We start from the raw sequence: 12,646 nt of genomic DNA, 5'->3' as shown, positions 1-12,646 counted from the left end.
TGGGGGTTGAACAGACAAAAAACCTCCAAAACATGTTTCACAAATCTAGGTCATGACGTTATATTGAAAAAGTAAGACCTGCAATCCACTCAGAAGTTTGCACACACGATCCCTCTCCTTTGTCCCATAAAGATGACATCAGGCCATCTGCGCAGCCCTCTTCCCATGTGTTAGCAGACCTCATTAATGCCCTCAAATCGCCATCTCTCGGCTGTGTACCTGTGCCAGTCCGACCAAGAACATTTTGGCTTCGACTATCTGTCCAGGTGCAAAGTTATTTATAGTGTGCGCGACTCAAAACCCGTCATTATTTGCAGTGACAGTTTGAGACAGTAGCCCTACCACATGTCAGGGAAATGTGAGAGATAATCCAACAGTGTGCCCCTGACATGTCTGCAGGAGTTATTTCCTGGGATGAATGAAGGGAAGTTTTACTAAATGTGAAGGGGGGAAAAAAAGCCTATATTGTTCCAAATCTGGTTTGCTCCGCTCACTGCAAAGATTCAGTCTAACAATGTATGTGATGCAATTGTACAGAAAGTCCTGTAATCAGTTCATGGCAGAGTGTCTAATTGGAAAGTTAGTGCTCTTTTTTGTTGTTGTTGTGGATTATCAAAATAAAGGATTTTGACGAGAACATGATGCGTTAAATGTTTGGCAATGTCCAGTCAAAGCAATGCAGCAACATCTCTATGGAGTTGAACCAGTGACGTCAGGCTCCAAGCAAAGTAACAAGTCTGGTCTGAGGATAGGTGAGCCTGCTCACAGTGAAAACTTGTTTTTGTGTGTTATTTTTCACCAATAAAACATTACTACCCCCTCATGTGCTCTTGTTTTGCTCACCAGCGCCAGAGCGGGGCCAAGGTTATATGCTCTTTCTCTTGGGACATGGACAGTGTGGTAGCCTCTGCTGTCCACTGCGCTGCCATGTGCTGGGCACCGGGCAGCACAGAGCGGGACAAGACCAGACTGAATAAGCTGCTCAGGAGGGCCAGCTCCGTCCTGGGGCTGCCCTCTGGACTCTGTGGAGGAGGTGAGGCAAGGCAAGGCAACTTTATTTATTCCGCGCATTTCGTACACAAGGCAACTCAATGTGCCTCAATGTGAGGGACAGTGAGCCAAGCTAACCGTAACCTCCATCATGGACACCTCCCACCAACTGCACGGGATTGTAGAGAAGCTGAGCAGCTCTTTCAGTGGAAGACGGAGGCATAGTCAGTGCAAGAAGGAGCACTACTGTACAACACTACTGTGAAGTAACTCATGTGCAATAACCACTATGCAAAACTATGTGCAATATTCCCTGTATCGCTTTATTGACAACCTGCCCTAGGACTGTAAACTTGGCTGACTTTGATATTCTACTTTTTATAGTGTGTTCTAATTGTATTTTATTTTTCTTATTGTTTATATTTTTGCCCCTTAAAGCTTTTTTGTGTTTGTTCATTGTACTTTAGATACCTCTATCTACCATTTAACTGTTTGCACAGTTCCTGTCTCTTTTGCACACCCTGTTTTCTTGAGAGCCGAATGTAACAAGTGAATTTCTCCATTGTAAGATCAATAAAGGATTATCTTATCTTATAAGTGTGTACTTTTCCTGTGAGACCTTAAAAAGGATATACCCTAAATGCTGAATGAAGTATGAGGTTGCGTACGATGTTAACTGTTTTTGTAAAGATGTCACCCCTTTTCTTCCTCATGCCCTCAAACCCTGGCTAACCATTTGTTTGCACACAAGATATGAGCCTCGTCTGGACCAACACTGTTGTTGCGTGAACTTCAGTCACAAGGTGAAGCCCAACCACTGACTATGGCTACTCCAGAAAGTTGCAAGAGAGAGAAAGTGCACGTTTTTTCAGTGTGTGTTTGCTTGATTTCAAATACAGTGTAGGTTAATAATAGCACGATATAGCATTTAGTGAAACACAGCACAGTATTGGAAATGTGCCGAAAATGTGTGAATAATAAGGTACTGGTAATCAGACTTCTGTTGCCTCACAAACATGAAATTTAAGCTCTATGTGCAGTAACAGCAATTTCTCAACATTTTCAAATGCTCTGTTCTTTGATCATTTGTCAAAAGCTGAGTGTGTGCTTTAACAATGCGAGTGAATATTCGCCTTTGTGGTTTTCTGGGGAGACAGACGCACAATAGCTGAAAACAGGCTCTTTTTTTTTTTTTAATGTGCGCCGCTATTTAAAATAAGTCTTCCAATCTTCCAAATAGCTGACAGTGACTTGCTAAGAAGTAGTTCAACTTCTATTTTGAGCCTCTCTTTTCATCTGTGAGGTTTATTGTTGGAACGCTTTATTGTGCACCTACAGTAAATGTGTGGTCTGCTAAAAATACGCTTTTGGATTGTAACTGAAATTCTGTTTATCAGTTTATCAGTTTTGTCTACCTGTAACATTTGGGTAGCGAAAATAATTGATAAATCTGATATTGTGTTAACTTTAAGCAGTTGCTGGTTGTGGATGTGCTGTAAATGTGACCAAATATATGTTGACAATACAAAACTACAGGTTGTCCCACTTGCAGAGGCTTTTCTTCAAACTTTAATGTTGCCTGTAGCCTGCCAAATAGCCTGCACAGCTATTTAATTTTTTATTTTTGCTATAGAATTCGAGAGAGGATAGTCTGAAATGGTTTGGATCTGCTGCATTGATTTCTACTGAGAATGTTCTCTTTTATTTGCATTAGATTGAGACCTCTTGGCACTTCTCAGTACTTTACTATGATCTGAGATATGTTTTTACCTGAGCTTAAACGAGTTGATGCGTACCTGTCTGGTCTTTGTGCGTGCCCTCAGTCACGCAAAAAGACCAAAGGTGTGATTAGCATTTAGCCTCTCCTCGTCTCCTCTACGGGAGTGAAGATAGAAACAACCAAGCTCTTCCACATTTTTATTTAAATACGGTTAAGTGAGTAGTAACACGATCCAAGTATAGTTACCTAAAATTAAGGCGAGACACTGCAGGTGAATAGGGAAAAAATGTATATTTACAGATATCAATTTGAAACTTTTGCTGTAGATCACTGGCATAAATGTGAGAAAAAAATACATTGCAAGTTTTCTGTCATTTTATCTATTCATAAAAGAACAAGGTATTTTATGCCTAAAAATGCCCCAAATTTCCCATCTTTTCGGCGACGAAATCTGAATAATGGATAGAGCTACATTCAAATTTATGGTTTCATTTTATTGATAAATGAGTTACCAAGACTTTTTCAGAGGGGATTTAGGATTTCTTGTGCTGTTTTTTAGTGGAAAATTTTGTAAAAAAAATATTTTTGCTTTATTTTTTGATATTCAAAACTCAATAAATGGGGCTAGGGATTAAATAATAAAAAATCCCACTGAAAAAATCTTCCAAATATTGTTCAGTCCAAGGCTGGAAAATTTGAAGTCTTTAGGTCCGAGGACGTGGACATAGTGTCGCCACAATGACAGAAAAATGTGTTTTGAGAAAAAGGCCCTTGAAATTGTGTTCTCCCATATAAGTCTATGGGGGAACATTGAATCAGCGCAATATTTAAACATGTTATTGTGAAGATTAGGTATATTTTCTGTTTCCGGGTGAAAGCTTGTATGTTCAGAGACCAATTTGGCCCAAAACCTGAAAACTGAAAAAATTGAGTTTTGCCTGTAGTGTCTCCCCTTAAGTAACTATACTTTCTAAGCTGATAAAAAGGGGAATAAAGGGAAGTTGTACTGCACGGATGTCGAAGTGCTCCCAAGGTTTTATTACGCTTTACAATATAGAAGTCCCCCTTTTTATCCGCTTAGAAAATCAACATGTTTAATTTTGTGTGACTATGCTTGGATCGCGTAACTATTCACGTAATCGTAGTTAAATAGGAAAGACATGGAAGAGCTTAATCAATTCTAACTATACCCCTGTTTGGGTCCATAGGAATATGCTGGGAGAGGCTAAATCCTAACAAAACCTTTGGTCTTTTTGCGTGACTGAGCGCACGTACAAAGACCAGACAGGTACGCATCAACTCGTCTAAGCTCAGGTAAGAACATATCTCAGTATGGAAAAACGGTGGCCAGTTCCTTTAAAGAATGCCTTTTGGAATAGTTTGTCTAGTCCTAGTTGAATTGAAACACTGGACTTGCAACTATTGAGCTAAAAACAACACAAATACAAACAAATATGCATGTCTGAACGGTATTTGTGGACATTCAGAGGAGCTGTGTAAATGTGTGTACAGTACACCACTCCGCCAGCCCATGCTCGCTCCCGCCTCCCGCTTGCTTTCTCGTGAACGCGCACCGCTCTTCCCCTCGTCTCACGCGAAACTTGGGGAGTTTTGTGTTTGGAGCCGCTGCGAGTAGTTAGAAGCACACACACCTCCGTCTGACAGCCGGGCTCTGTACCTCTACGACTCTTCTCGACGACCTCAGCCCCCCCCCGACGATCATGGACGGGAAGCGCCTGGACACGATCTCCGAGCGTGTGGACGCGGCGGCGGTGTCTGCGCCCGGTAGGACTGTCTGTGGTCGCATGGTTTTGCGCCTTTTTTTTTTGTTGCTAATTGAAAGGAATGCGGAGTTTGCTGTGGCATGCGAACTTTCTTGTCTCTTGATCAAATGTCGAGATTTTAATTTAATTTTGCCCTAATTTCGCCCCTAATTGTGCCTATTGGAGAGCTGTTTAATTTAACTTGTTTGGACTGTATACATAGATGTTTGTATTCGCCTCGGGGTGTCGGTCAGAACACAAGGATAGGATGCAGGTATTCAATTGGGTTTAATGCAGCAAAGCTCAGACATCCAGCAGCAGGTATGGATGATTCTGTGTGTGTGGTCTACAAAGAAATGATAAAACAATAATTATTACAATTGCCCTACTTTACATAACACAACAAAGGGTCTCTAAATAATACGGTTAGCTTAGCATTCTAGCATAGCATACTAGCATACTAGCATACTTAGTAAATTATAAAGTTAATAGAACACTGCACCCAAGAACACAATATTCACAAACAACATATTGACACACAGGTAAATTGTCCACCGAGCTAAGGCTTGTGTTGGCTTACTTGTGGTCAAAAACGCACACAACTTGAGCTGCCGATGTCGCTGCATCTGAGCCTCGTGCTGAACTGAACTAAAAATAAGGCTGAGGCTGTGGCGTGGCCTACCTGAAAAGTGCGTTTACCGCTAGTTGCCACAAGGGGGCAACAAAACCCTTCTGTCTTTCCAACAAAGCCGCCCCCCAATTTGTAGGGCAAATTGGAACATCACGGAAAGGCAGACTTATCAGGAAGGGTTAGTCCATCTTCATCCTTAATCTCTGGAAGGACAATGAGTCTTACGATGGGTCGCACATAGGTCTTGCCTTCAATCTTCACCTCTGCGGTCCTAATGAGGCCGTCGGATCCGGGCATTACTTTGACCACTTGTCCGATTCTCCATTGCCCACGAGGAACCTGAGGATCCGCGAGTAGAACTACAGTTCCTTCTTTGATGTTCTCCACAGGGGTTCTCCATTTACTCCGGGTCTGGAGGTTGGGTAAGTAGTTCCGTACAAACGCTGACCAAAAATGGTCTGCCAGGACTTGTGAGTGTCTCCAACTACGTCGGCCACGCATTTCACCAGTGGGGTAGACTACTTGCGGTAAGGAGCTATCAGGCCGCCCCATAAGAAGGTAGTTAGGCGTCACAGGGTCCGCATCGGATACATCAGATGAAACATAGCCCAGCGGCTTTGCATTCAGAATTCCCTCAACCTCAACCAAGACAGTTCTGAGCACCTCTTCTTTGACACTCTGAGAGGCGATGGTGGTGTACAAGGCTGTCTTGATGGACCTTATTTCTCTTTCCCATACGCCTCCGAAGTGTGGCGCTGCGGGCGGGTTGAATCTGAAACTAATCTGCTGCTTTGCCAGCTGGTCTTGTAACCCAGAAGACATTTGAGCAAAGGCTTCTCTGATTTCTCTTTCACCCCCTTTGAAGTTTGTTCCCTGGTCCGAATACACTTCTGCAGGTTTACCTCGACGGGCGATGAATCTCCTGAAGGCCATCAAAAAGGAGTCTGTATCGATTGAAGACAGGAGATCAATATGAACAGCCCTAGTCGTGAGGCACTTAAAGAGTATTCCCCAGCGTTTCTCTTGGCGACGTCCTAATTTGACCAGGAAAGGCCCGAAACAATCCATGCCGGTGCAGTAAAAGGCGGGCTTAAACAGCTGTAGTCGAGCTTCAGGGAGGTCAGCCATTTGTTGTGAAGCGACTTTCGCTCTCCATCTCCTACACTCGAGGCAGCCATGTTGATGGCGTCTCACAGCCTCACGTCCACGCAAGATCCAAACTGAACGGCGAAGTTCCGCAAATACTCGTTCAGGCCCAGGGTGACAGAGACGGGCATCAAAATCTTTGATGAGTAGCTTGGTGTAAGGATGGCCGGGATCAAGGACTATAGGATGGGCAGCAGCTGCATCAATATTCTCGGCTCGACGCAATCTGCCTCCTACTCGGATCAGGTCCACATCTTTGTCGTATTGTGGGGCAAGACACGACAAGCGGCTATTAGTTGGGATTGCCTTGCCAGACTTGAGCAGGTTGCATTCCTCTGCAAAGCTGTCCCTTTGGATTGACTGAAAGAGATGTCGTTCAGCTTGTTTATATGTCTTGGCAGGTGGCATGGCAGGTAGTGAGGGGTCTTGCTGCGCTGCCGCCCCATGGAGCTCCTTAGCTTTGGCTTCTACCAGCTCTTGCCAGGTGGTAGCTTTAGAGTGGTCTGAGGTACCAGAGCCTGAGTCAGAGACGACCATACCACAGATAGCAGATCGCTTACACTCTGTCATTTCTTGAGGGGACTCCGAGGTTGTGAGGGAAGGATTTGAAGGCCACATGTCTGCTGGTAGGAGGAGAAAATCTGGACCCTGGCTCCAACGGTTGGGCTGCACAAGCTCTGCAAGTGTCTTCCCTCTAGTAAGGTCGTCAGCTGGGTTACTAGAGGTATCCACATACCTCCATGTGCTTTGCTCTGTAAGGTCTTGGATTTCTGCGATTCTGGTCCCTACAAAGACTTTGAAGTGGCAGGAGGTGGAGTGAAGCCATCTCAGGACCGTGGTAGAGTCAGACCACAGTGTGTAACTCTGAATCTTGAGGGTTAACTCGTTCTGGAGGAGCTTAAGCAGCTGAGCTCCGGTGAGGGCCGCACACAACTCCAGCCTTGGAACAGAAAGCTGTTTCTTAGGAGCAACACGGGATCTGCCGATGATAAAAGACAAGTGTACAGTACCTTCGTCATCAGTTGAGCGTAGGTAGGCTACGGAGCCATATGCACGCTCTGAAGCGTCGCAAAAGATGTGCACTTCTTGTGTCACTTCTGGTCTGTCCATACTTGGTGCTGTGTAGCATCTTGACAAAGCAACCTCTGGTAGCTGCTCCAACTCCCTTTCCCAAGATAACCACAACTGTAACAGGTCTTCAGGGAGCTGTGTGTCGTCCCAGTCTCGGTGCTTAGCCCACAGTTGTTGGACGATGATCTTTGCTCTGGTAGTAAAGGGCAGGATATATCCCAGTGGATCATACTGACTTGCTAAAATGCGATATATGTTTCGCATGGTTGGTTCGCCGTAGGTGATTGGCCGATGCTTGTATCCAAGGGTATCTGCGTCACAATGCCAGCTCAATCCCAGGGTAGACTCGAGGGCTTCAGCTTTGTCATGTGATAACCAGAGATCCAGCTTGTCAGATCGGGCTTCCGGTGGTAAGTGGGAGATGACTTCCGGCTTGTTACTTGCCCACTGTCGAATTTCAAATCCTCCGTGGGACAGTAGGGCTCGGAGTTTGTCGACCAGCTGCCTTGCCTGTTCTACTGATGGAACGCTCTGCAGACAGTTATCCACATAAAAGCATTGCTCAACCGAGAATCGCACATCTTCTTCAGGCTTGCTGTGCTGGAATACATGCTGTTGTAGAGCATAGGAAGCACAGCAGGGGCTACAAGTGGTCCCAAACGGGAGAACCTGCCACTCATAGATGTCTGGAGGTTTGTCTCTGTCACTGCGCCAGAGGAATCTCAGGAGAGGTTTATCCTCGGGTAACAGGCGTACCTGATGGAACATTCCTTTGATGTCCCCGCTGATGGCCACGCTGTGTTCTCTGAAGCGCAGGAGCACTCCAACCAGAGACGGGCTCAGAGTAGGTCCAGGTAACAGCCACTCATTTAGGTTGAGTCCTTTGAAGCAGAACGAGCAGTTAAAAACGACTCTGTTTTTCCCATTGTGCTGGACCATATGATGGGGCAGGAACCAGCTCTCGTCACTGTCACACTGATTACCAGGACTGAGTTTTGCCACGACACCTGAGGTTTCGAGCTTCTCCATCTCTCCTCTGTAAGCGGCAGCCTTGTCAGGATCCCGTGCCAAGCGTCTCTCCATACTTTTCAGACTCGGCATCACTGCTTCCTTGGGAGCCTGAAAAACAGGTGAGTCCTTCTTTCTCAACAACGGCGTTGCGTACCTTAGTATCCCGTTTACTTCCACCCTCTCAGTCTTGGCTTGGAGCAGGTTTAATGCTTCAGTGTCTTCACGTGATCTAGTGACCTCTTTCTCATTTCTAAAGGGAAGAATGTCAACCTGCCAGAGCTTCTCAACATTTCTTTTGAGTTCAGCGGCTTCAGGACTGAGTGACGTGAAGAGACACTGCTGAGGTTGTAGCTGTGTTTCCAGCATTCTCGCTGGCCCTTGCAATGTCCAACCTAATCGGGTGTGGATGGCGGCTGGTCCACCTGGAGGACCAAGACGCACTCGTTCGATGGGACACAGGAGGTGTGGGTGGTCAGCCCCAATTAACAGCAATGGTGAGACACGACTGAAGGCTTGTAGAGGCAGATTGGACAGGTGTTTGTATTTCTTCTTCAGGGTAGCGATGGGATAAGAATGTTCTGCTAGACCAAGGCGCTGAGCAGTGAATGCATTTGTAATTTTGTAGGATTTCTTTGGCTGGAATATGGATGAGATTTCGAATGAAACTGATGCACCGTGCAGCACTTGAATGTCCTGCCTAATGGTTCTGAGGGATATGTCCTCCGGACTTCCTGTCACCTCAAGTTGCTGAGCTGCAGCCGACAGTAGCATCGTCCGGTCTGATCCATCATCGAGGACTGCATACGTGTCCAACGTCTTGTCCCCGTGTCGTAGAAGCACCCGGATTATTTTCAGGAGGACACGAGTTGGGTCAGAGGGCTTGTCCATATACAGAGTCTCAGTAGCTGAGCTGACAAGGCAGGTGCCTTCCTTTGCTTCTCTGGTATTGACATCATGCAGTATGAGGAGATGTTTACCTTGGCAGGTACTGCAGGGCTTCTTTAAGTTGCACTTTGCAGCCTGGTGCGCTCTTCCACAACGCCAACAGCGTTTATTGGTCTTAATCCAATCAATCATTTGAGCCTTGTCGAAGCACTTAAAGGTGGCGCATTGACTTAAGAAGTGATCTTCAGTTTCACAGTAGGGGCAGTAAGCTTTAGGAGCGCTCTTACTTTTCTTGGTTGCCTGTGAACTGCTTACAGTCTCTGTTTTCGGAGTAGGCGTGGCTTCTTCTGCACCATGAAGTATAGTGGCAGAGCGAGGAAGTGGCTTTGACTCACGATGACGATCTGACTTTGAGGGAGCTCTCTCTTTCTGTGCATAGCTTCCCCTTTGTCCATCTGTTGTTTGGCACCATGTCTCTAACTGTAGCCAATCAGAGAATTCAAGCAGGTCGTAAATGGCATTAGAGTGGCGGCACATGTGTCTTCTGAACTCCGCCCTCATCTCACTGGGTAGTTTACTAAGGAGGCGTGACACGTGAGAGCCGCATCTGAGCTCTATCTCTCCCTCTGTGCCCAAGGTCCGCAGCATGCCCACCAACGCTCTAATCTGCAATGCAAACCTCTCAAAGGCTTCAGTATCTCCGCGTCTGATGTCCGGTGAATCCATGACATTGGCGATTTTCTGAAGGGCTAATTGGTGAGGTTGGCCAAACTTCTCAGACAGAGCTGCAATAGTGTCTGTATACGGCGTAGGTGAGTTTAGGTAGGCATCTGCAATCAAGCGAGCGTCCTCCAGCTTTAAATGGTCCATTAGGATTTGAAACTTGAATAGCTCTGTACTATCTGGAGGAAGCAAGTTATTGAGAGCAATCTTTAAACGAGCAAACTCCCCTGGGTCTCTCTTGGTGAAGTTGGGGATAGACGGCGTAGGGCCCCTGTAGGTCTTCTCTTGTGTAAACAAGTAGGGCTGGTCAGACTGCTTGGGGGAATCTCTGTGTCTGGTAGTGATGTCTGGCCTAGATAGATGTAGATAGTTATCCCCCTGACTCTGAGGGTTGTTCTTCTGATCATTGTAGCCATAGGAAGGAGCTACACTGACAGGTAAAAGGAAGTCATGCCGCCCAGCGCTGTTGTCTCTGGGAGGAAGAGGTGGGGCTACTAATGCCTGCTGCTTTAGAAGTGTCAGCTCTGCCATCAGATTATCCAGTCTGTCAATCATCACATCCTGTGCAAAGGGGTTGTTGGAAGCAGGATATACACTTCGAGACCTTTGATTACCTTGAGTGCTGTAAACTTGTGCAGTATCACGTTGAGGAGAATTGCGTCTAGGTGGGATAGGAGGTGGTAGGTTTACTGGCTGCCTTGACTGTATGTCAGGTAGTAGACGCTGCTGAAAACGTGGTAACTGAGGAGAGGGAGATGACTGCAACGGTCTTTGATGAGGTGTAGAGTACAATAATCCACCGGCTGCTCCTGCTGGTGGCTCTGGATCCTTCTCTTCCAGCATTGAAGATGATAGCTGATCTATGGTATAGTACCAGCCATCTTGACTGATGGGACTGGAGGGTCTTGATGATATAGGCGAGTAAATACCTCTTCTTGAAGCTGGCACAAACTGACTTGTAGTTTCATTTCTGGGCTGTACTGTAGTCGTCCGCCGTGATCTGAACTGGCTCACGTCGTAGTCAGTGAGGTAGGAAGGAGGTTGGATGGTCCGTTTGGGCCGTTTAGAATCTATGCCACTTGCATTCTGCTGCTGCATCCTCACGTCCGAGGTGGATACAAATCCGGCGAAGGAGGACCAAATATTGGAGAGCTGTTTAATTTAACTTGTTTGGACTGTATACATAGATGTTTGTATTCGCCTCGGGGTGTCGGTCAGAACACAAGGATAGGATGCAGGTATTCAATTGGGTTTAATGCAGCAAAGCTCAGACATCCAGCAGCAGGTATGGATGATTCTGTGTGTGTGGTCTACAAAGAAATGATAAAACAATAATTATTACAATTGCCCTACTTTACATAACACAACAAAGGGTCTCTAAATAATACGGTTAGCTTAGCATTCTAGCATAGCATACTAGCATACTAGCATACTTAGTAAATTATAAAGTTAATAGAACACTGCACCCAAGAACACAATATTCACAAACAACATATTGACACACAGGTAAATTGTCCACCGAGCTAAGGCTTGTGTTGGCTTACTTGTGGTCAAAAACGCACACAACTTGAGCTGCCGATGTCGCTGCATCTGAGCCTCGTGCTGAACTGAACTAAAAATAAGGCTGAGGCTGTGGCGTGGCCTACCTGAAAAGTGCGTTTACCGCTAGTTGCCACAAGGGGGCAACAAAACCCTTCTGTCTTTCCAACAGTGCCAGACATGGGTAGGATGGCTGTAGCTTTTAATTTTTTTTTTTAGGAACATTTTGTAAGATGTTCATCTCATATTATAGTTTGAGACTTCTTGTTGAAGTTCCCTTATCATTTCATTTGTGTTTCACAGTTTTGCTTTGACTATCGAGGCAAAAGGTAACACTTGTATGAGCAACATTATTTTATTTGTAGGCCTATAGTATAGCATAGGCCCTATACTATACTCAAACTATACTCAAAACTACTATACTAACATTGCTATACTCTTCTTTTCAGTCATTAAACACTATCTACTTTTCAGTGTTAGTATGTAGTTATTGTATTTTAGTAATGATATGAATTCATTTTCACGACTAGGCCTATATGGTGGACAGAAAATGTTACTTTTGGGCCACCATACCCTCTATTGGGAGAGATTAAATTATGACCTGTTGCAACATAAATAAAATTGCACATGAAAAAGGCCATGTCGTATTAACTGCGAATCAATCTGAACCTGAGAGCAGTTGCAAACAGAGAGGAGGTCACGCCCATCCACATTACTCTTAAAAGCGGCAAAATTAAATTATTTTAGCCGAAGCATTTGTCATTTTTTGAGCATCTCTGTTTGCATGCACATGAGATTTTGGCACCGAGCAGCCGTCATGCGGTGAGTCATGTCTGGACTTTTGCCTTTCTTGAAATAGCCGAATATTGCCTTGAATGAGCCAATTGTGTTCATTGTCCTCATTAAGCAGCCTCCCGTGAGTTCATATTTCGATGTTGTTTTTTTCTCATCCGCCTTTAAGTCGCTTTCTCGACCTGCGGAATAACAGAAAAAAAATACCACCGAGCGCAGAGAAAAGTTCAGTCCCCGGTGGAATCGTTGCCTTCCACTCTCCGTGCGCTTTGCATAAGTCTCGTAATGAGCCCCCTGTTGCAGCAGTCATCACTTCATGTGCATTTAGGCCTGTAGTAAAAGCCTGCGCTGAGCCATAAACGGTGTCTCCTGGAT

The 12,646-nt window shown here is 45.3% G+C and overlaps 1 protein-coding gene across 1 annotated transcript in view; it reads left to right on the top strand.

The window, feature by feature from the left end:
- The first annotated feature begins 4,379 nt into the window (after positions 1 to 4,379).
- The window catches only part of kcnip4a (potassium voltage-gated channel interacting protein 4a), a 162,811-nt gene continuing 154,544 nt past the window's right edge, over positions 4,380 to 12,646 (top strand). Inside the window, exon 1 of the mRNA XM_079580410.1 lies at positions 4,380 to 4,495. Within this exon, the coding sequence (XP_079436536.1) occupies positions 4,432 to 4,495 (64 nt within the window). The 5' untranslated portion in view covers positions 4,380 to 4,431. The remainder of the gene's footprint in view (positions 4,496 to 12,646) is intronic.

Source organism: Gobius niger (genome assembly GCF_951799975.1).
Source record: "Gobius niger genome assembly, chromosome: 21".
Taxonomy (NCBI): Eukaryota; Metazoa; Chordata; class Actinopteri; order Gobiiformes; family Gobiidae; genus Gobius; species Gobius niger.
Note: the sequence above shows the minus strand (reverse complement) of the source record. Positions and strands in the feature narration are given on the sequence as shown.